General features: G+C 40.5%; 1 protein-coding gene across 2 annotated transcripts in view; it reads left to right on the top strand.

The window, feature by feature from the left end:
- The window catches only part of NTNG1 (netrin G1), a 335,602-nt gene that overhangs the window by 239,100 nt on the left and 72,737 nt on the right, over positions 1-23,765 (top strand). For both annotated transcript variants that reach the window (XM_080801281.1, XM_080801280.1), the window contains exon 4: positions 14,087-14,259. In XM_080801281.1, the coding sequence (XP_080657407.1) occupies positions 14,087-14,259 (173 nt within the window). The remainder of the gene's footprint in view (positions 1-14,086; positions 14,260-23,765) is intronic.

Genomic DNA, 23,765 nt, shown 5'->3' with positions numbered 1-23,765 from the left:
AGCTCATTGCTGTTCTTCATTTCTGTTCTTGGGGTTCTTCGTTTCTTTGCTTTAGAGCCTTTGTTTCCAATCATAAGTGACACACAATTGAGGTCATCGGTCACAGCAAATAAGATCAGCCTCTTTTAACAGATGTTTTTTTCTTTTCCCTTCCCTTTCTCTCTTTCTCCCTTCTTTCTTTTCTTCTTCTTCTTTTTTTAATCTTTACACTTCAACTTTTCCAAGGCTTGCTAGCAAAAGTAGGCCACCAAATAAGGGGAAAAAAACAAAGGCTTTGCTAGGTGCACTCTTCTCTATTGGATATTATTTTATTTTTCAGAAAAGGGAGAATTAGAAGAAAGCTATTTCCCCAATTTTCCATACCACCCATGGGAATCTAATTCAATTTCCTCTCAAATTCTGTAGTGAAAAGTAAAAATACAGAATAAGGTTGCTCTATTGTCTTCTTTTGCACAGGTGTGACTTGGTTTTTTATTCCTAGTCATAAAACTGTTTATTCAGGCTGATTCATTTTTAATCAGATTCTAATATAATGATTTGAGGAAATAAGACCTTTTTTGAGGCAATAAGTGTACATATTTAAAAGATTTCAAAACTTATCCGACAGTCTAACCTGATAGAATCCTACACTATCAGATGTCTCTCTGCTCTTCTGCCTAAGCCTTACTGAACTCTGTGGATTTGCAGAGCACAAGAGAACTTTAGGTTTATTCCTGCCCTATTTTTTCTCTTGTCCCAGTTTCTACTAGAAAAAAGGAGAATTATATTTTTTAACCCAAGAAGCATATTAAGAATTATCATAGTATACTTCACATCAATTGGAAGTAAAAAGTAGGTGAAAGAAAGTATTTCACTTACATGGTTCTGTAAAGAGGGAAAAAAGAAATCTAACCTAGCAGTTGTTGACTGTAAACCACAAAATGGACCAGTATGTGTGAAAAGGACTTGAATACATCAGCAGTCTTCATTATTGCTTCTTAAGTCAGTAATACATTCTACTTCTAAAAACTGAAAAGCTCTCTTAAACAGAGTGGAGCTTGTTTTCTTCAAGCAAGAAGCACGTGGGGAAGTTGGCAAGCTGGGGCTTGGTGTTGAAGAACACCATCAGGCCTTAGTTTCCTTTTAGCTTCCAGATTGCCCATCATTGAATGGAGCTCTCATTCTTATGGCCATAGAGCCTGAAGTCCCTCTAGTATTTCTGTCTGGAAGACAGAAGAAAAAGAAATAAAGGGCAAAGTGAGAGGGGTAAAAAAAAGGCAGAGGAATGATTCCTTATAAGCTGCCCCTTTAAAAAAAAAACTTTACAGAACACCTCACTGTCACATCCCATGGTCAGACTATATGACATGGTCAACTATAGAGCCAGGGGAGCCTAGGAAATGAATATTTTAGTTTACCCATGTGTTTTATAGAGAAAGTCAAGAGAGAAAGGGATGTAAATGGCTTACAGATAGCCAAGCCGTGGGTTTGCCATCTCTTTCCATAGTAACAGCTAACATTTCTTGAATACTTACTATCTACCAGAATCTGTGATACATACTTTACATAGGCTATTTCATTTAACCTTTGTAACAATCCTGTGTATAACTCTTGTTATACTAACAAGAGTCCATATTATAGATAAGGAGACTGAGACTCAGATGCTGTTACCCACCAGGTTCATGGTAGAGCTAGGACAAGTTCTTAATGTTGTCCTATCTCTCTTAAATCTGGTTCCTTGAACAATGACCATCTTTATTTCTGAGACTGGAGACCCCTAAATTTTCTGTTTTCTCAAAAAGAATGAGAATGTAAAGGTTCACCATGCATATCTTAAGTATCTAGGGTCATCTATTAGTTGCTAATTGGCCTTGGATTGGTTTATTTTTAATTTAACAAGCTCTTTACCTCCCAATCTCCGATTGATTGATCATGCAGAGAACAGTGGCAGTCTCAGTTGTGATAATTATCTTGTTATGTCTTTTATCCTTCTGTGCCTCTTATCTAACCAGAGTCCTCATGAGTGTAGTAAGCAGGTCATAGGACACCATCATATACCTATTCCTATCTTGGACAATGCATTATCCCAAATTTATAAGCTCCTTTTTTTTATTGTACTTTATAATCATAGTACTCTAGTCTCCCTGGCAAGCTTTAGAAATAGGAAAGGGCTATTTTTAATATTATCTAAAAAACCAGTAGTTTAGTTGAGTCATGCGATCTGATGTTTCACTATGGGTAAGTTTAGGGTTTCCAGTAAGGTTTAAGTGGAACTTTTAGAGTGTTTCTTAAATGCTATAAGGATGTCCAAGTCATTTGTTGCTTAAATGCATAAGAAGGACTTCTGATCCCTGTCCCATCAATTTGGGGGGCAAATAAATTATGTATATTTTAAAAGATGGTAAGATCCCAGTGTCTGTGAAGATCTCAGACTTTATTTTATACTCCCAGAGAAAACTGTGTAACTGTGTATTTCCTTGTTTAAAAGAAAAATCTAGGGGGCACCTGGGTGGCTCAGCTGGTTAAGCATCTGCCTTCAGTTCAGGTCATGATTTCAGGGTCCTGGGATCAAGCCATGTGAGGCTCCCTGCTCAGCAGGGAGTCTGCTTCTCCCTCTCTCTCTGCCCCAAACCCCACTTGTGTTTTCTCTCTCTCACTCAATCACTCTCAGTCTCTTCCAACTAAATAAATAAAATATTTTTTAAAAAAATTTAGGCCAATCACTCCTCAAAAATAGTTCTTCCAAGAACAAAGTTCAGGAGAGTAAATCCCCCATCAACTAGGGGCCTTATTAGCTACTCGGTATATTGGGAAAGAGTTAGAACAAAAGCCATGTGGAAACCTGCCTTCTGGCTTTGCAGGGCGGCTAACAGAGTCCTGTACCCCTCTTTCTTACATGCTTCTCCTATAATACAGGAATGGAAACACAAGTTACATGTCCAGCCTATTTATTGGTCTGTTAGTGTGTGGCTGCTTTCGGTATCTATTTCACATGGAACTTTGGCCATCACATAGTTTATAAAAATAAATCTTCTGAAAACATTTTTGCTTACAAGTGGTAACTACTTTCACATTGCAGATTTTATTCATGAAGGAAGGAGTAGGAGAATGCCTGAAAGATTTAAACCCCCTCTTTCCTCATGGGATCAGGATTAGACCAGACCCATTTGATAGTTGAAGAACTGATCTTTTGCTATAAGATAGAAATGATAATAGCAATAGCTTATGTTAAATTATTAAATGCTTACCAGGTGCTGTGTTCAAATATAAGTTGAGCTGTGTGTAAGAGAGGCTTACATTAACAGTGTCTTAAACAAAGTAGAAGTATATTTCTGTCTCCTTTCTCTTGGAAGTTAGGGGCCCAAGGCTGGAATGGTGACTCCCTATGGACCCACCTTCCCCTGACTACAGTGAAGGCTGCCCGAGGGCCCGGGTTCCACTATTTGTGGTTACTGCCATCGTCCATGTAGTCCAAGGTGGCTTAACACCATGTTCATGTTCCACAAAGTAAAGTAGAAATGGAGGAAGGAGTGTGCCCAATAGGAGTATCACAGACATCACTCCCACTAACAGGCCAATGGTGGAACATAGTGATGTGGCCACACCTAGCTCAAGGAGTTGCTGGGAAATGTAGTCTTTATACAGGGAGGTTATGCACCCAGCTGAAACTGTAGTGATGTGGAAAAAGGAAGAATACATCAATTAACAATCTCTGCTACCTTGTACTGTATCATTTAAGGCTCCCAACAACCCCTCAGGTAGGTATTTTATGATCCTCATTCTACAGAGAAGAAAACTGAGCTGAAGGAACCTGACTAAGTACCTGCTAAAGCCACACTCTTTGACCTCAGAGCCCAAACTCTTATCCAATGTTTTGTACCATCTGTTTTGGACAAATACCATATTTATTTTAGTTTGTGTCTTCATTTATTTAATATAAAATTCAGTGGCTTTCAGTATATTCAATAAGTTGTACAAGCCTCACCATTATTGAACTCCTGAACACTATCATCACTCTAAAAGAAAACCATCTGTGAGCAGTAACTCCTCATTTGCCCCTCTCCCCAGGTCCCAGGAATCGCTCACCTACTTTCCATCTGTGTAGATTCACCTATTCTGAGTATTTCCTATAAAGGAAAGCATACATTATGTGGCCTTTTGTGTCTGCCTTCCTTGATTTAGAAATGTGTCTTCAAGGTTTATCCATATTGTTGCACATACCAATACTTCATTACTTCTTCCTCCCAAATAATATTCCATTATATGGATATATGGCATTTTGTTTATCCATTCATTAATTTATGGATGTTTAGGTTCTTTCTACTTTTTGACTATTATGAATAATGCTGCTATGAACATTTGTGTACAGGTTTTTGTGTGGTGTGGGCATGTTTTCAGTTCTCTTGGGTAAAGACCTCGAAGTGGAATTGTTGGATCGTATGATATCTTTATGCTCACCTTGTTGAAGAACTGCCACGTTGTTTTTCAAAGTGGCTGCACCAGTTTACATTCCTACCAACAATAGATGAAAGTTGCAATTTCTCCACATCATTGTCAACATTACCTATTGTCCATCTTTTTAAATTATAACCATCCTAGTGGATGTGAAGTGGGACCTCATTGTGGGTTTAATTTGTACTTCCCTAATGACCAGAGATGATGAGCATTTTTTCATGTGTTTATTGGCCATTTGTATGTATCTTCTTTTTTTTTATTAACATAATGTATTATTTGCTTCAGGGGTACAGGTCTGTGAATCATCAGTGTTACACAATTCACAGCATTCACCATAGCACATACACTCCCCAATGCCCATCACCCACCCACCCTCCCTGCCAACCCCCAGTAACCCTCAGTTCATTTCCTGAGATTAAGAGTCTCTTATGGTGTCTCGCTCCCCAGTCCAATCTTGTTTCATTTTTTCCCTCCATACCCCCCAACGACCCCCCACCCTGTCTCTCAAATTCCTTTTATCAGAGAGATCACATGATAATTGTCTTTCTCTGATTGACTTATTTCACTTAGCATAATACCCTCTAATTCCATCCACGTCATTGCAAATGGCAAGATTTTGTGGGATTTTTGATGGCTGCATATTATTCCATTGTATATATATATTCATTCTCAGAACTTCTTTATCCAGTCATCTATGGATGGACATTTAGGCTTTTTCCATAGTTTGACTATTGTGGACATTGTTGCTATAAACAAATGGGTGCACATGCACCTTCGATCACTGTCCCAGCGAGGGCTCATCCCCCACCCCTTAGCCCATAGAGTGACATCCCTCATGGAGCAGACTTCTGAAAGTTCCAGTTTTGTGCTCTACTGCTCTACCACTTGCCGGCAGCTGGCCCCTAGCCATCACAGTCTCTCTTCCCATATATCGCCTTGGATTCACTTCTCTTCACATCCTGCCTTCCAGAAAGTGGTCGCTTTTCTGCTCCTAGAATTGCTGTTCTTCTTTTCTGTCTCCTGTTGAGTTTGTAGGTGTACAGAATGGTTTGATAACTATCTAGCTGAACTCCTGGGACCCGATGATATTTAGCTCTCCTACTCCTTCACCATCTTGCTCCACCCCCCTGTATATATCTTCTTTAGAGAAATATCTTTTAAGAACTTTTAGTCATTTTTTAACTAGGTTTTTTTTTTTTTTTTGGTCCCTTTTATTATTGTGGTTGTAACAGCTCTTTATACATTCTGGATTAAATACCGTTTTGACTAATAAGTATAAACAGCTTTTAATATAGTTAAATTATTTAATTATTATATGATCTATGAATCTAAAGATCAGTTGAGTGGACAGAATTCACAAACAAATGGTCAGTTTGGTTTGTGAGTATAGCTAGAAGCTTAGAGCTAGTCAGGTTTAGGCCAAATATTGCTAAAGAGAATATAGGTGAAGGGGAAGTTTGCACAAGGATCACACCCATGATATTAGTCTTCCTGTTCATCAGGATTTTGACACACTGGTGACTCAGCAGGTCTTCTCAACCCTTCCTCTCCATGTAAATCACACAGCCATCTGGCTAAAGCACAGATCCTTCTTCAGGGAGTCTGCAGAAAGCCTAAGATTTGTAACAAGCCCTCGGGGTGATCCTGAAATGGCTGTTCCAGGGACCACAATTTAAGCAGCAAGTGTTACAGTGGAAGTGTCAAGATCGCAGTTTAGAACCACAAGTCTACTTCTCCCCATGAACCAGTCTGCTTTGTTATGCCTCAAATAGAGTGATGTCCTGGAATGAACCTGGCCTTTGGAATTGACTCTTGACTACCACTTACCAGAAGTGTTTCTTTGAGCAAATTGCTTTACTGCTCTTGGCCACACTTTCCACATCTGTAAATTACAGGTACTTATACCTCCTTCTCCCAGCGGTAATGAGGATGAGGTGAAATCACGTAGGGGAGGCACCTATCACAGTTCCAGGTATACAGTGGAATGTGGTGTTTTCTTCTTCTGCCTGCCTTCAGTGCTAAGGAAGGGCTGTCCCTCTGACCTTTTAGTGCAAATACAGCATTGTCAGTGGAGAGACAACTCGGTGTTACCACTGTACTTTCCTATATTGTTAGGATTAGGAGAATATTGTTACCAGAGTCCGGATCTTGGGCCCCACAATGGTAGAAATTAGGCCAGACCCAAAAGTCAAAGGCACAGGCAAGGCTCTATTGGGGCTAGAGCTCTAGATGCACGGAGGTACATCACCAACACACAGCACTTAAGCCAGCCTCTCCGAACAAACAGGAAGCCCTGCTTATACAAAGTTCTCCCGGAAAGTTCCCACTCATGTCTGTTATGCTAATAAGGGAGAGGAAAGTGCCTTGTCCTGATTGGTTGGTTTTGGCAGGCAACTCAGACAGCTTATCGGTGCTTTTTGGAGTGGAGGTCTTTCAGGTTTGTGGAACCTGTTGGTTTGTCTTCCTACAGAATAGGGCTGCAGCTGTTGTTTTTAAGTCAGACTTGTGTAATGGGCTGCATTCCGGTTCTGCACGGTCCGAGAGGCGGGTCAGCAATAACAGCCCACACAAAGTGCCTAGGCACCTGCTGTTTCTCATGTCGGGCTTGTTCCTATGGTCCCTGATGGTCTTAGTGGCACCCTCTTCATGGTCGGTAGTCAGTCTATGTGTGTTTCATCTTATTGACTCAACAAATTCTACATTCTTGGAGATTAGGACTCTGTGTCATCTTCTGGTTTTGAATCCCATGGACTTTCTCACGGCCTTATGCAAAGAATACGTTATGAATTAAGGATTACAGAATGAATCAGCCCTTTTCAGTCATGGTAGTAGCAGTAGTAACTATAGAGATAATAATAATTGAAACTAACATTTAAGAACTCTCTGTCAGATACGATCCTCAGGGCATGCGTACATTAGCTTTTCAATACCCAGGACTGTTCTTTGAAACACATCTATTTATTGTCCCTGTTTTCCAGATGAGGCAGCTGAGGCCTAGCCATACTTAGAAAGACAGCATTCCACTTTTGTTGGTAAGAGCAGAGTTCTGGAGGCTGGCTGCCCACGGTTTAAATCCTGGTTCCATCTCATACTAGTTGGGAGAGATGGGTTTCTTAGTTCGTCAATATGCAAAAGCATCATCTCTAATTAGTGCCAATCCCACAGTACTGTTGTAATGTTTGTACAAAATAATGTGTGAAACATGCAGAAGCACTGAGCACAATGCCAGGTACTTGGAAGTATTCAGTCAACACTAGTTCTGTTTGTGTGTTTGTGGAGTCCCTTATCCAATGGCCTCACAAGTCATTGGCGAAAGTGGGACTTGAACCCTGGGCTGACTGCCTTCGTAATCAATAGTTCATAATTTCTAAATGATGTTGCTGCAGGTCCCCATGGCAAATAATGTGTCGAGGTGGAAACCAAAACTTCATATGTCAGAGTGAAAAGAGAAAGGTCAAGGGGCTGCAGAGGCAGAAAAAGTATGTGAAAAGCATTTTGTATTTATCACCTTTTGAAAAAGACATCTTTGAAGCTCCGGTGTTTGTGCTAACTCATTTTCTAGAAGCATTTGTGCAGCGGCTGCCCATCCAAGGCAGAGGGTGCAACCGGAGGCTGACCCAGGTTTTGTAAGGCCTGAGACTTATACCCTTTGTGAGTGGAAGGGTATTCTCACGGAGGAAAAACCTTCACTGGTTAAAAAAAAAGGCAAAAATACCTCATTTGTGAGAATTATACAAAAGCACATGACCACAGGGATGCGTGGTTAGGCTCTTCCTCAAGGCCTTGAAAGGGCCCCGATGCTGAACTTTATTCACTTCATGGTGATTCCTCCCCTGGCACAAAAGTAGCCAAATCCTGGGCTCACAAGGCAGCAAGCCTGGCTTCCCTTCCTGTTTTGCTTCAGAAAGGGCCAGTTCCAAACTTCTCTGTCTTGGTACCTCTATTTGAAACACTAGTAATAGATTATATATATAGACCTCTAACTCACAGGAAATTGTGGTGGATAACATGCTTCCCAGAATAAATATATTAAATTATCTTTTTAAAAAACAGGCAGACTGTATGGGTTTTTCATACCTACTGGCAGGTGGCAGAGATCTAAACGTTGGAGGCTTTTTATAAGCAAGATTAAATTGACTCATGACAGCTGGTCACTAAAATACAGGAAGTGCAGACCTGGTTGAAAGCAAGAATACACAGGTTTTCATCACTTGCCTCACAGAATAGGGCTCACTCTTTTTGTAAGTGTGTCTTAGCAATGCCCTTATTTAACAGTGTGTGCACTGTCACTTATGCACAAGTGGATCTTCCAAGTGCATGCAAGTCAATTCTATCTGCAGTGACTTGGTGTGAGTCCTATGTGTGTAAACAGAATCGGTGAATAGGCTTGGCTCTCCAGAACATCAGCTACTTCACTGCAAGCAAAGCCTGTTAGGTATCCACTTGTGCAGCTCCTCCCCCGCCCATAGATGTGGGAGCGGGATGACCGTGGAAGTGGATAATGAATCTGCCAGAGACAAGTGGAGGCCATGGAAATCTGCCCTCCACCCCATCACGAGGCTGGAGGTCACAGCCCCAGGAATTGAGAGCAATCTTCCAGCATCGTGACATCCATTTTTTTTTCCCCCTTGCTGGAGGAAAACCCACTCTGGCAGGGACTCTAAATAAAGAATTTCAGCATCTGATTGGAATGAGGCGAACAGCCTGAGCTGGGGGTAATGAAAGGGAGCCATTTCCCAATCCCAAGCAGTGATGCGATACCTCGGTGTCCACTTTCACGGGCTCAGCCGAGGCTCAGCAGTTGTCACAAGGTTGGAGGAAAGACAGCCCAAAGCTGGGCTGGTTCAGAAGATTTACTGCTGAGGGAGTCCCAGTGTCCACCAGGGCCCAAGCAACACTAATTACCAAACCACCTGAACCAGGGTGGTCATCCCTGAATGAGAAGTTGAAGCCGAAGGATGCACATTCCAGAATAATTATACCACACAAATGCTCTGCTTTTTTTTTTTTTTTTTCTCCTCTAAACTGTGTTACTTTCCTGAGTATTCCAGGGATTTTTTTTCTTGTGTTAGGTTTCAGGCATTTGACAAATTCTCTGGAGTTTAAATTAAATAGTGTTTACAAAGTCTTACCAATTTTATAGAGTTCCCTTTGCCCATCACAACGTCAGTTATGAAAAGCAATGATAAGGGCATGTGGCAGTTTTCAGCATATGTCATGGAGTGTTTGATTGAGTACAATGCCTATTAATTCTCTATTTTTAGTCCATTACCATGCTAGACATAGTAGGACAGACCCATGATGTTCCTGCTTTCAGAGAGTCTACTTGCTTATTAATCATTTGTTTATCAGGCAAACATTTTTTAGGTACTTATCATGTGCCTAGCACTCTGACAAGTGCTGGAATGTTGCACCAAGTAAGGCAAACATGACTGCTACTTCCAGGCATTGACAAGAAGAAGCAATGACAACACAGTCTATGTCTAAGGCAGAGGTCGCTTTATCACATGACTGGCCTTGCCAGGATCACAGGAGCACATAGGAAAGGCATACTGGTGGGTCAGAGAAACACTCAGATAGTTGACCAGTGGATGGTCTTTGAATGCCATTTAGGAGCGAGGCACTGAAATTTATAAGTTGACACCTGAGTGGTAGGTATTTTGCAGATGTAGAGGTAGTAGAGTAGAGTGTTCCAGGCAGAAGGAACAGCTTATAAGATTATCTGAAGGCAAAGTGTGACAAAATGAATAGTGTTGCTAGTGGTACAGAAGAGGACTGAAATAGGGAGGAGACACCAACTTCGAAGGGACTTGGAGTCCACGTTACAAAGTTTGGACTCTATTTTGAGAAAAGTGACAAGTCTTGCAATGATTCTAAGGCAGGAACCCCAATATTTTTGTAAAGGATTTTTGCAAAGGATTTTGTAAAGGATTATTTTGACTCTTGTGTTGAGACTGGGCCTCTGTTCAGAGGCCATTGTAATAAAGGAGCTCAAAGATGATGGAGATCTCCAGTAGGATGGTGGCAATGGCTAGAACTGTATGTATTTGAGAGTTATCAAAGAGGAGGGATCTCAGAACTTGGTGAGAGAGGGAGCAATGACAAGTTAGAGATGACAGAAAGAAAGAGGGAGGCATTCTCAACCAGCTGCCTGAAAGGTGATGGATTTACTAAGACAGAAACCCCAGAAGGAGGAGTAGGAGAGGGAAGCCCCAGAATTCAGTTTGCGATCTGCTGAGTTTGACATGCCCAAGAGAGAGCTCCATGATGGAAATGTAGATACAGGATTTAGCAACAGGTCGATCAGAATATCTTCACCTGGTAATAACGGAAGGAGCGGTTCTATGGATCCCTATGGTTAACAGAGAATCTCTGAATCTCCTAAAATGTTTTCAAATGTTTAAGCTTATTTTGCATATGCTTATTATTTCAGGGTGGGGAAAGATCGTGGAAGTTTGCTTTAGAATGTAAGTTTGGTATAACTCAAAGGCTTTAAGGACCACAGAGGAAATTGAAGGGACAACCTATATTAAAAGTGTCCAAAGAGGGGCACCTGGGTGGTTCAGTCGGTTAACCACCTGCTTTGGCTCAGGTCATGATCCTAGGGTACAGGGATCGAGCCCCACATCAGCTCCCTGCTCACAGGGAGTCTGCTTCTCCCTCTCCCTCTTGTGTTCTCTCCATCTCTGAAATATATAAAATAAAATAAAATAAAATGTTCTAAGAGTCACTTAGGCTGGCAGTGCTGGGCCAGGACCCGGAGAAGAGCACATAAAGAGAATACAAAGATGAAGAGGGTTCTGAAAATGAGCTTGAGAATCCACCAAGGACAAAGCGTCAGGGGAAAGGGAGTGGTCCACAGATTCAAATGCCATCGGGAGATCAAATAAGACAAAGAAAAGTATCCATTGGATTTTCAACAAAGAGATCATGGATGATCTTGGCAAGAGAGGCCATGGTTGGTGAGAAAGAGAAAGTGAGTAGATGAGAAAATGGAAAATGCAGGTATAGGAAACTCAAGAAAGGAGAGGAGAGTGTTAAAAGAGGTAGCTGGAAAAGACCAGAGGCCAAGGTGGGTATTTCTGCCCTTAGGGTGGGAGAGATTTATGCAAGGAGTCCACATTTTAAAAGCTTAAAGAGCTTTTAAGTAACAACCAGCCAAACCAAATACACAGAATCATTTAAGGAAATCAGAAGATAGAGCTCAGTGTGTCTACAGTGAGCAGGGTAGATAACAGGAAAGAGTGAACTGAGTTGAGCCTTAAATGATTAGCTTTTGAAAAACAACCTGAGGGTTTTGAAGGGGGGGGGGAGGTTGGGGGAACCAGGTGGTGGGTATTAGGGAGGGCACGGATTGCATGGAGCACTGGGTGTGGTGCAAAAAACAATGAATACTGTTACGCTGAAAAGAAATAAAAAATTTTAAAAAAAATGATTAGCTTTTGGACAAGGGAAGATGAACCATTAATTGGAAGAAATCTGAGAAAAATAAGACGAAACAGTCACCTAATTTCCTTTCACCTTCTTTTGTTAGTCAAAGAATATTTTCTCAGCAAATACAGAGCCTTTAAAATGGAAATTGCCTGTAACTCAGAAAGTGACTTCAAGTATGAAAGTATTAACAGTTAAAGGATATTTAATCCAATTTACAATTACTACTTGTATTCTTGGTCTTCCCATATGAAACAAGCATATTCTTTGGGGTCATGTTGTTCATTTCCTCATTTGGAATTTTTAACAGCAGATAGGGTGCTAAATCAGTGTAAGCTGGTGCTTCTGTCACCTAGGTTTCTAACATCTTCCATATATAAAAACCACCCATAAATAAAGGTGCTAATGTTGGAAGGGGAAAGATCCTTTCACAAGCAACTTAACACAAGTGACTCCCTGCATAGAGGAGAATGTTATAAGACCTAGCTCATAAGTAAACACTGTCTATTTCACTTAACTGAATTGTTTTTCTCTTATCTTTTTAGAAGACTGTATGCATGTTAATATTAAAGGTTCTGTTTATTTGTCTAAATTGAATAGGTATTGTTTAAATAGTAGCCTTTCAGCTTATTACAATTTACAACTATACAGAGGGCAAGAGTATAGCTACAAGTATTGCAAATTGTAGCAGACCCCTGGTGAAGAAGTGTGATCTTATCCAGGAAGGTTTGGGGGGTGGGGAGTGGGAATTACTTTAGGGGCTATATCTTTTAGTTAGAAGAGAGGCCAGTAGCTCTCCGTAATAGTCTTAGCCGGTCCTTCACTTCCTTGCCATAAGTTTGGGTCAGTGTTCCAAACAGATCATCCATGCACAAGACAGAAACTTGCATGTTGCTATACAGACATTATAGAAACCAACATCAGTTCTTAAAGAATCTTATTTTCCTACCTAAGAAAGACTACTGTTACTTTTTCCAATTCATGATATTCCCCCACAAAGGAGAGCAAATGTAAAACCCTACAACCTTTCCTTGTTTTTATGAAATTTGGCTTTCTATATTTTTGTCCTAGTTTCTAGAAGAGACAAGACTAGTTTAAAAATGCACACACATCTACAGACAGACAGACACATACACACACGTAACATTTTCAGATTCCAACTCTGACAGGTCTGGATCCTTTGTCCCCCGTCTCGGGTGTCTTAGTTCTCCCCTTTGTGTGGACACATTGCTTCCTGCATACACCATTCTGGCCTCTGGTCATGGTGATCCTGTCAACCTAGGTTTTACTTTCCCAGAGGATGTGGCCTCTGCTTGGGATGTTACAATTTATAACTTGCTACCTCAACAAATATCCAGTTGGCCTTTGCAATTTTACAGTGCAAGACTTTGGGTAGGGGAATGTATTTTTGTGGAAATTGCATATTCCATTGTTGCCTCTCATATATCACAGCTCTCTTCACAGGCACCGAAGGCAAGACTTGCTAATGACCTCAAACCCCTGTCACATATAGTCTTTTTTTATTTTTAGGCTTCTAAGCATCTTTTATCTGAGTCATTTGGACCGTTTGTGAAAGACTTGTAATTACCTTATTTGCTGTGACTAGGAAATCTAAGGACTATTCAGATTGATTAGAGGCCTTGGTGGGAAAAGCTTTTGATCTGGGGTAATATCATTTTAGAGCCTGGAATGTGGGTTCAATGATTATGATCTGCGTGGGTCTATAAAATAAGCCTAAACAGCAAATTGTCTTCACGGTTATCTTTCCTTTTAAACAAGTAAGAATTGTCTTTCTGGTTTAAAGAAAAACAGAAGATAACACTGCTCTTCAAACCCAAATGAAATTGTCATAGATTGCTAATACCACAAGAAAACTGCTCACTGGTGGCAATATTTTGGACACCTGTTGGGAAACCCTTGATTTTGTAGTACGATTGTCTTATGGGACCTTCAGGTCTCTACTGAACCAAATGACTAGTATTGGGATTCATTGAAGGGTGGGATGAGAGTGACGGTATCCTAACCCCACCTCTTCCCCCTTGTTGAAAAGATTCTAAGGGTGGGGCCTGCAGATCTACATTTTGCCCAGAGCTTCTATGTAGCAATCACTGTGGGGTGTAAGAGCCACCACACCAGGAGATAGATGGGTAAAGCCTCCGTGTGATTGTGATCGCTAAGACCAACTTGACTCACAGTGAACTCTTGTCTCTCTCCTGCTTAGGTGCAAATGTAATCTCCACGCCACTGTGTGTGTGTATGACAACAGCAAACTGACCTGTGAATGTGAGCACAACACCACAGGTCCAGACTGTGGGAAATGCAAGAAGAATTATCAGGGCCGACCTTGGAGTCCAGGCTCGTATCTCCCCATCCCCAAAGGCACTGCAAATACCTGTGAGTAACTTTGCTCTCTAACGCCTTATTCTGTGCAAGATGAGCTGACAGTTCCTCTCAATTTCACTTGCAATTGTGCTGTTCCTCTTATGGCTATCCTATTCCTCTTCAAAATGCGGCTAAAGCTTTAGTCTCTATTTCACCAATTGTAAGCACATTTTCACACTTGGATCATCTGTTAAATTCAGTCTTCCAACATTCACATCAAATGTGTTGGGAAATGATGGAAATCAGGAGACATTTTTTTCTAAGTGGATGAAACAGGAAATGTTTGCTTTCCTCCCCAAATTGATTTCCTATTAAAATAACAACAGCCTTCAAAACTCCCAATGGGAACTTAATTTTAGCCATAGGCAACTCCAGAAATTTTCTAAATGTTTCTAACCCCATTTCCCCTACTGGGTAACTTGAGGGATGTTTTGTCCAGAAGGTGCTTCCCAGTTCAGTTTTAACTACGGCTTAACTTCGCCCAATGAATTAATTGGCTTTTTCCAAATGCCAGCTGTTGAAGTCATGCCTGGCTTGGATCCTGTTAGTAGAGCCACCTTTTGATACCAAGTGTGACTGTGTAGGCCTGCAGGTACTACATTAAGAAAAAGAATGTCTGGGGCACCTGGGCGGCTCAGTGGGTTAAGCCTCTGCTTTCGGCTCGGGCCAAAATCGGGCTCTCTGCTCAGCAGGGAGCCTGCTTCCCCCTCTCTCTCTGCCTGCCTCTCTACCTACTTGTGATCTCTGTCAGATAAATAAAATAAATAAATAAATAAATAAATAAATAAAATCTTAAAAAAAAATAAAGAAAGAAAGAAAAGAAAAGGAATGTCTGAGTTCATGTGAAAAGAGCACAGGCCTTATTTGTGCTTCCAGGAACCACGAGAGATACCCCATTACCACCCCTGTGCACCTCACTAAAATCCCTGAAGATCCAGAGGAAGACATGCTCTGACACGCTCAGGGAAAGACATGATTATTTCCAGAATAAACTCTCCGATTTCATGGATGGACCCATTAGCCCCTTGTGAAAGCCCAAGGTTTGCCGTCTTTCAAAAGTAGAGAAAGGGTGAGGTTGAGAATATACCCATGAAGTGAGAATAACAAATAGCAGGACAGTGAGCGGTGGGAGAATGAGGGCTTAAAAAGCCACTGGCTCTTTGTGAGGCTGAGAATGTTATCAGGTACTTCAAAGCAGCAGCTGTGAGAAGCCAAAACCTAAAAACTAGTATCACAGGAACCAGGACCTTATCAAGTTAAATGTAAGAGTAATGGAGCGAGTAACAAGCCATGAAGTATGGGGGCATGAAATTATGATAAAATTTCTATGAAGCAGAAAAAAAATATTCTTCAAAAGATTTTTAAAAAATCTATATTTGTAAGGGGATTCCATTTCTTTCTGTGTTAAAGAAAAAAAAACAGACAGTCTAGCTCCTAAAATTAATACATAAAGCTCTGTTGAGCAGAAACGTTGATTTTTCAAGGCGATTTTATTAATAGAGACTCTGGGCTGTCCTCAGTTGTTCAGGGCCATAGACTCATGAATTCAGAAGGAATCATGAGGTCATTTGTTTGCGAGTCCCTGTGCCTGACTACCAAGAATCCCTATCACCACACTTGTCACATTTACTTTAAAGGTTGCCCTAAGTGGAAGTAGCTCCAATTTCATTTTCAGTGTCTGCTGCTTCTTTAGGGGGACAGGATGGAATGGAGGAAGGTTCACAAACTCTTGTTGGCATTCTGGTTCAATCTCAGGGCCAATCAACTTGTCAAGGTGACCAGAAAAGCAGGTGAGGCAGAACTCCAGCTATGTTGGCTCCTGTTCTCACATAACAGTTCTTCAACCCATAACTGAGCTTCAAAGGCTTGCGTACTTCAAGACATTTTCACCGGGGACCCCTTCTTGCACCATCCAAGCTTTTTCACTGTGGTGGGTTTTTTGTTATATTCTCCGTGGGAATGATGTATCCCGCATCTTTTGCATATTGGAGAAGATCACCAATTACTCCCTGGCCAAAGGAATGCAACCTCTTGCAGTTTTCTTTGTGGTCTCCACTGCCCATCTATCCCTTAGTTTTTACTGGCCTTCTCCAGACTTTTAGACTTTTTCCCATCTTTTTTAAAATACGAAGGTGACAGAGGGACACAATGCCCAAGGAGGCTCAAGTCAATGTTCCAGTCTTCAACATGGCAGAGATTAGATGAAAGATTTCAGAGATAAAAGAGTCTTGCAGTGGAAAAACCTTACAATGGCAAGAACTCCTTAAACTAAATTTCTGACACATCAGACTGCGCTTTCAGTGTCTGAGGATGAAAATAAGCAATTCAGTGGCTTTGAACACAGGTTACAAGTTCAAATACAGTTTATCTATTCACTGGCTGTGTGACCTTGAAAAAGTAAACTAACCTCTCCAGCACTCAGTTTCCCATCTGTAATGCGAGAATAATAGCAATTCTCACCTCCTCGGGATTTTAAGAGAATTGAGCAGGCTACTGCATGTAATGGGTTCAGCATAACACCTGTCACAAAATAAGTGTTCAAAAATAATTTTAATTTTAGGACTTTTTTTTTCATAAGCATGCTTCTTCATTATTGGGCAGTTTTAATTGTTATAAGACCTATTTTTTAGTAGTTCACTGATTTCTTGAGTATCGTGTCATTTCCAGTCAGCTTTTTCTCTTCAAGTAGCAAAAGAGCTATATTGACCCCAGTTTCTTTTTTCTCCGTATTAACATCATCAAATTCCATTTCATATAATAAGATTTTCTTGTCTCTTCCTGAGTTGCTTGCCCTAGAAGTCTTCTAATTTTTTAGTGTGGAGATGTCAGCCAACATGGGACTTCTGGCACTCTTACAATTCGCATTTCATGCCAGCTTTCTCTTACACACAAGCGTACATGCTTGTATGCACACGTACACACACACAACTCCAGGTGGTACATCACAAGTCAGTTATTTAAGAGGATCACGTAGTATATGCCATATCCTAATACAAGAATACAAAACCTAAGAGGTATAAAAAGAATGGCTACAATCTCTTCACACTCAACATCAACTCCTCAATTGCCTAGAAACGCCATGCATCCTGGGTAATCTCTTGATTTAGCAGAATCTCAGCAGCCAGGATCATTTCTCAATTGGAAGGTCAGTTCCTGCCCACTCTTAGCAGAAGAACTCAGAGAACTTCATAACCAGGAACTTAGAAGATCTCCCTTCACAGGCAGTTAACCCAGCACTCAGAGGGGTTTGCTGCGAATGGTAGGACTTTGGAAGTCCTGAATTCTGGAGCATCTCCAAGGCCACTTTTGTAAGGACTGTATAGAACCAGGAAAGAAGAATGTAGAGCCCCAGTGTTCTAAAGTAGAGCCATCATTATAATCTGTGAGACACATCACATGTCCCTATGCTTTTCAATACAATAGACTTGTCAGAGGCAGAAGTAATAACTCTTGTGATTATATCTTTATACACCATGCTTTTTATTCAAGACCCATTGTGTTTTCTTGGTCTTTTAAAGCCATATATATGTGTGTGTGTATCAAAATGTTTTCCTTATTTTTTCTACAAAGCTTATGTTTTCTCTGTAAGAAATCTTTCTTCTCCCCATTGATCTTCATTCTATTTATGATAATATTCACAGTGTCTTTGAATTTCATTTCTGTCTTCCAAGTAGATAGCAACTCTGTCCAACTTAATGCTTCATTATGATTCACTTGATTGCTATTGTCCAGCTCCTGAATAAAACTATTAAGTAACACCTTTTTAAATTTCCAGTCCTTGTGGAGTAATACACAATATTTTTCTACATATAGATGCTGAAAACTCAACAATCAACCTATAGGAATTATAACTCTAAAAAAGATACTATAATATTATCTATACCTCTGCTTCCAAAGGTGTGTTCTATGACCTTTTAAAGATTCCATGCCAAAGAAGTTTGGAAAATGCTATAAACTATAATGACTCTACGACTTTCATATTACCTTATTAAAAAACATTTGAGGGATGCCTGGGTGGCTCAGTGGGTTAAGCCTCTGCCTTCAGCTCAGGTCATGATCTCAGGGTCCTGGGATCAAGTCCCGCATCGGGCTCTCTGCTCAGCAGGGAGCCTGCTTCCCACCCACCCCCCTTCTCTCTGCCTGCTTCTCTGCCTACTTGTGATCTCTCTCTGTCCATGAATAAATAAAAATCTAAAAAAAAAAAAAAAAACATTTGAGGGGCACCTGGGTGGCTCAGTGGGTTAAAGCCTCTGCCTTAGGCTCAGGTCATGCTCCCAGGGTTCTGGGATCGAGCCCCGCATCGTGCTCTCTGTTCGGCGGGGAGCCTGCTTCCTCCTCTCTCTCTGCCTGCCTCTCTGCCTACTTGTGATCTCTGTCTGTCAAATAAATAAATAAAATCTTAAAAAAAATTTTTTTTGAGAATCCTATAGTAAAGTAACTTATTTTACTCTGTGTTTCCCAAACATAAATGTTCATAGAACAGTTAATAACTTTCTATAAAACACTCTTTCGGGGACCTTCTGCTTTAAGCAATTTCTATATCCTAGTGATAGAAATGTCATGAAGATAGAAAGCCCATCCAGTTCCACTGTATTCAATCTTTCACTTTCTTCTTACCTACACAGTCTAATATTCTTCAAAGAGAGAAAATTAAATTGGTCTGGCATTGACATTATTTGTTTGTTCAGAAATCCAACTCGAATTGTTACACAATATCTAGGGCTCCTCTGAGTAATGGAAAGTAATTTGATGATCGTTCTATTATTTTCTCTCGTATTAAATTCACATTGACCAATTTATATTTTCCCAGGTGTGCTCATGTGTATGTCATTATCCAGACAATTTCCTAAGTGCTTTACATGCATTAGTTCATTCTTAACTCACAACACTCTTAGAGATGCCATTAGTTTCATTTTATAGACATGGAGTCTGCTGACTGCTGAGCTCAAGTACCCTATTTAAGGTTTCCACCACTAGTCAGGGTGAGAAGGAGGATTTGAACCCACGTATGTCTTGACTTCTAGGACTGCACTTGGCACTGTATTGTTTTTCAGGTTAAAGTTCAGTTACTTTCTCTGTTCTCCACTAGGGTCTGAACCTTTTGACACTTGCTTAGTTAAGCCAGCCTTATCTAAACCTAATTTCTCCTACTTCTCTTCCTGGATTTCTGCTTGTTATTTTTTTTTGCCTTCAAAGGCTCCCTGTCTGCCCTTGTTTCAAATTTTCAAGCTCTCCACACCGCCTCTTCTCAGTCTACAGCTTTTTTTCCTTGTCCTTTTCATCAGTTCCTGTGGTTTTAGTTCTTAGTGACATTGGCTTAATAATAATCAGTCAATTACAGCCTGGAATCCTTTTCTTGAATCCAGACCGATTTTTCCAGCTGTCTACAAAGATCTCAAAGTCAACATGCCGGATACTGGATTTATTCCTTTCTCCAATTGCCTTTCTCTCACTCTTTATTATAATTCTCCTTTTTCAAGATTGCTCTTCTAGTGCAGCCTACCTAGACCCTCCCTGGTAAAATCAATTGCTCTTTTCACTCTAGATTGTTGATAGTGCATGTACACTTACAATCGGTTGACTTTCTATAACCAAAATTGTAATAATAATAATAATGGTAGCTTCTATTTATTAAGTTTACCATTGGCTCTTATACTTTGTGAAGGGCTTTAAGTGTTTTCTTACATTAAATCCTTACCACGGTCCTCATGGGGTATGTACTATTTTTATCCACATTTGACAGATCAGGAAACACAGCCACACAAAGATTAATAAGTAAGTTGTCCCAAGGTCCCACAGCGAATGCATTACAGAACAAGATTTAAACTTCAGTCTACCTGACTTCAAGAGCTAAAATGTTAGCAATTTGAGAACTGAACCATGCTGTATTCCTGGTCTTTATAAATGTCTGTGGGATCAACTATTTGGTGAGTGAATAAGTCACCCTAAATAATGCTGTAATGTGCACATGGGTACATTGACCTCCCATCCATCTTCCCGTGTTTCCTGGAACGTGTGGTCTTCACGGCTCAGGAGCTCTAACACAAGGGTCTTCAATCTCTGACAGGAAGAGTCAGTTAGCTATCTTGGAGGAAACAAAATGGGAAAAAGACTCACTTTTTTTTCATGGTTGCTCATGGCTGGCTGATCTTCACAGACCTCCCCAAATGGTATTCATGGCCTCAAGTGACTTGAGCGCTGTCAGGCTCTGCCCACCATCCTTTGAGACTGAGAACCCCAATTCTATCAACACAATAAGAGAGCACTCTCAGAGCACTTTCCTCATGTGTAGGACCCCAGCTGCTGGCCCAATATCTAAAACCAGAATACCAAATTATTCATGTACAACCACTAATCCACAGTCCTTATCTGAAGCTCATGGAACCGGGCATAATTTGGAATTCAAAATTGTTAGGATTTCATAATACATATATTATAGATGCATAATTTAACCATACCCACAGCACAATATGATGTAGCATCACTTAATCAAACTTTTTAGTATTTCTGCAGCAAACCTGTGATTATTCTCACCTCATACCCCTTCCAGTCACGTTTTGCCACCAAATTAGTTCAGAGCATGGTATGTTGTGCTGCAGGTGAATTTTAGGGGAAAAAAAGAGAAAAACCTTTTAGTTTTCAGAGTCTTTTGTTTGTTTGTTTTTGTGTTTTGAAGATTGGAGATAAATTCAATAAACTAAGGGATAGTATAGAGGGGTGGTTATAGGCTCAAGCTCTGGAACCTGGACCTCTAGATTCAAATCTCAGTTTCCTTCCGAACTCATAGAGATGACCTTGGGCAAGCTCTTTGTGTTTGAGTTTCCCCCATCTGTAGAATAAACCTGAGTGCTGACCTCATAAGGTTGTCATAAAAATTAAATCGATTAATACACTTAAGGTATTTAGAACAGAGGCAGGCACATAGTAAGCACACAATAAAGTGAGATGCAGTTTTCATGACAATTTCACTGAGATCTAACACCATGGACTCAACCCAGCCTAGTGAGTAAATTCTCCCTGTAGAGACAGCAACTATCTAGGGAGATAAGTTGTGTCTAAATCCCAATTTATTCATCCAGAACATGAAATAACTGTGATGGTATTCAGAATAGTTAAGTTCTTAGGACCAGTGTATTCTCTCCCTTGTAATTAAGACTCTTCCCAGAGCCAGGTAATAATCAGAAGGTTGCTTGGTAAGCATGGGACAGGAAATTTACATGACTCAGAATGCCAATAACACGAGGCTGAAACATCCTGACACGCCCATCCTATCACATAGTAAGCCTCCCTAATGCCAACAGAACACTGAAGGTCTGAAAGCTTACAGGGTACCCCTCCCTCTTCCTGAGACAATGCTAGCCCAATGCTCCTCTTTCTATGCTTCCTCCTTCTCATTGGCTATTCTCCTGTTCTTCACATATGTCAATAGGCTACCTCAGGCTGATGTCACCTCTGTCAAGTCTGTCACATACACTCAGGTCCTAGACCCCTTCTGTTGTTGTAAGATGACTTTAGCTGTCTTTGATTGGATCATTTATATATTGGTTCCATGGTACAATTCTATGAAGGCAACTTTATTTCCCTTCACTTTCAAGTTCCTAGTAGACAGCTCACTATTCCTCCTATTAACACAGTGGGACCAAGGACCAGGGCTGGAAGGACATTGGAAATACTTCTCCAGAATATGAATGAGTCTGCAGAATGTTTTCTTCCTCATCACCCACCTCTTCTTCAACTGGGCTTTTTGGAGTTCTAGATCCTGATGGCTATAGCCTGGTTTCTTCTGAAGACCTAGTCATCTACTTGATGGGCTTTTTCTCAAGCCATCTATCACAACAGGGGCAATATTTCCTCTCAGTTTGAGGCATACCAAATCTGTGTCCCTTCTGATTTCCTCCATGAAAAGCTGCTGACTTTGCTTTGATTCTCAGAAGGAGTTATGGCTTTTAGCACTGCATCAATCTGCTTCAGAAGTTTAGGGTGTTTATTTTTGAGATCGCCATCACATTCCCTAACTGGGCCCCCTTTAGCCATTTACTTGGTGGGAGAGATAGTAAAATAGCAAGAAGTAGGAGAAAGAGAAGAAAACAGTTATATAATTCTGCTATGTTCTCATCCTCTTAATTGCAGCAGAATTCCTTCAAAACAAACATTAAAATAAATATAGGAGTGGGGAGGGCCAGTGGAGGAGGAACTAACTGAAAGAGCATTTACACTGAACACCTGCTCATTCTTTTAGCATACAAAGCTCTTTGGCGTACTCAACATGTGTGTGTGTCTCTGATTGAAGTACCATTTCTCTTCTAGAAGAAACAGTGGTATTAAACTCATGTGCCATGTACTACAGAACCTTCTGGTGAAGTTCATGCATACCTGGGCTTTATTTCCTCTGTGGAAGTTGAGCAGTATCTCAGCAGAAAAGAGCTAGGAATTACCTCTTCCAATGTTGAATAGAAAGGTGTTGACTTGGACAAGGCTCTTGCTTCTGTTTGTGCCTTCAGTTTCCCCTTTGGTAAAGTGGAAGGCTTGATGAGATTATTGCTTAACTCCCTTTCTGCTCTTCATTTTTAAATGACTCTTTCTGAATTAGCTTATCTGGTATCCTCCTTCCTTTCTGTCTACCTATTTCATCTCTTTATCTGTCACGAGTATTTTTGAGGTTGTTTCAGAGAAGGATTTCACCTAAGAAGCTTACATTTCAGGATTCCTCCCTAGGATCCTTCTAAACTTTAAAAAAAAGTCAATTTCATATTTAATTTTATATTTTAAAGTTAACATTCTTTTTCTCAAAGAGAGCTCCCAGATTTGAATATGCTTTAGACCCCACAACATCTGTATTTGCCCCTGGGGTGGCTTAGGGAAAAAGACAAATACAAATACGAATATCCAAATAGGAGTTTAAAAAGAAGATGTGAGAGAAGGAATAGAAGGTAAATAAGCCAAATAGGAAGTGAGTTTACCCAGTTGAGCTCCAGGTTGCGTTTTTGAGTCTCTTGACTTCCTGAAAGGCAAAGTTGTGAGGGGCATCTGACATTGTATAACTCTGGTTATTGGAGTGGAGGAAATGTTCAGAGAGAACAAACATATCCACTCATACTGAACTCTGAGAAATGTTTCAGTGAAACATTTTATATGGGACAAGATCATACCATGGCCGAAAGTATTTTCACTAGGATAGAAAATTCTTGGTTACCAGTGATAAAGTTTTGCGCAAATACACTGGAGCAGCTCTTCTGTATCAGGCATTGTCCCAGGAAGATACTAGAAATACAGAAAAGAAGGAGACATGATGATTGCCCCTCAGACCTCTCAGGCAAACACAAACAATTATAAATGTGAGTTGGTGAGTTTCTCAGGGAGGCCTACCCAAGGAGGTGTGCAATCACACGGAGTGGCTAATTCACATCCGGGAGATGAAGAGGAAGGGAAGAGATAACCTCCAAGCTCAGTTTTAAAGGTAAAAATGTTGTTTACATAATGCTTGTCACTTCACAGGGAATGTTAAAAAAAACAAAAAC

The sequence above is a fragment of the Martes martes genome, assembly GCF_963455335.1.
Source record: "Martes martes genome assembly, chromosome: 4".
Lineage (NCBI taxonomy): Eukaryota > Metazoa > Chordata > Mammalia > Carnivora > Mustelidae > Martes > Martes martes.
Note: the sequence above shows the minus strand (reverse complement) of the source record. Positions and strands in the feature narration are given on the sequence as shown.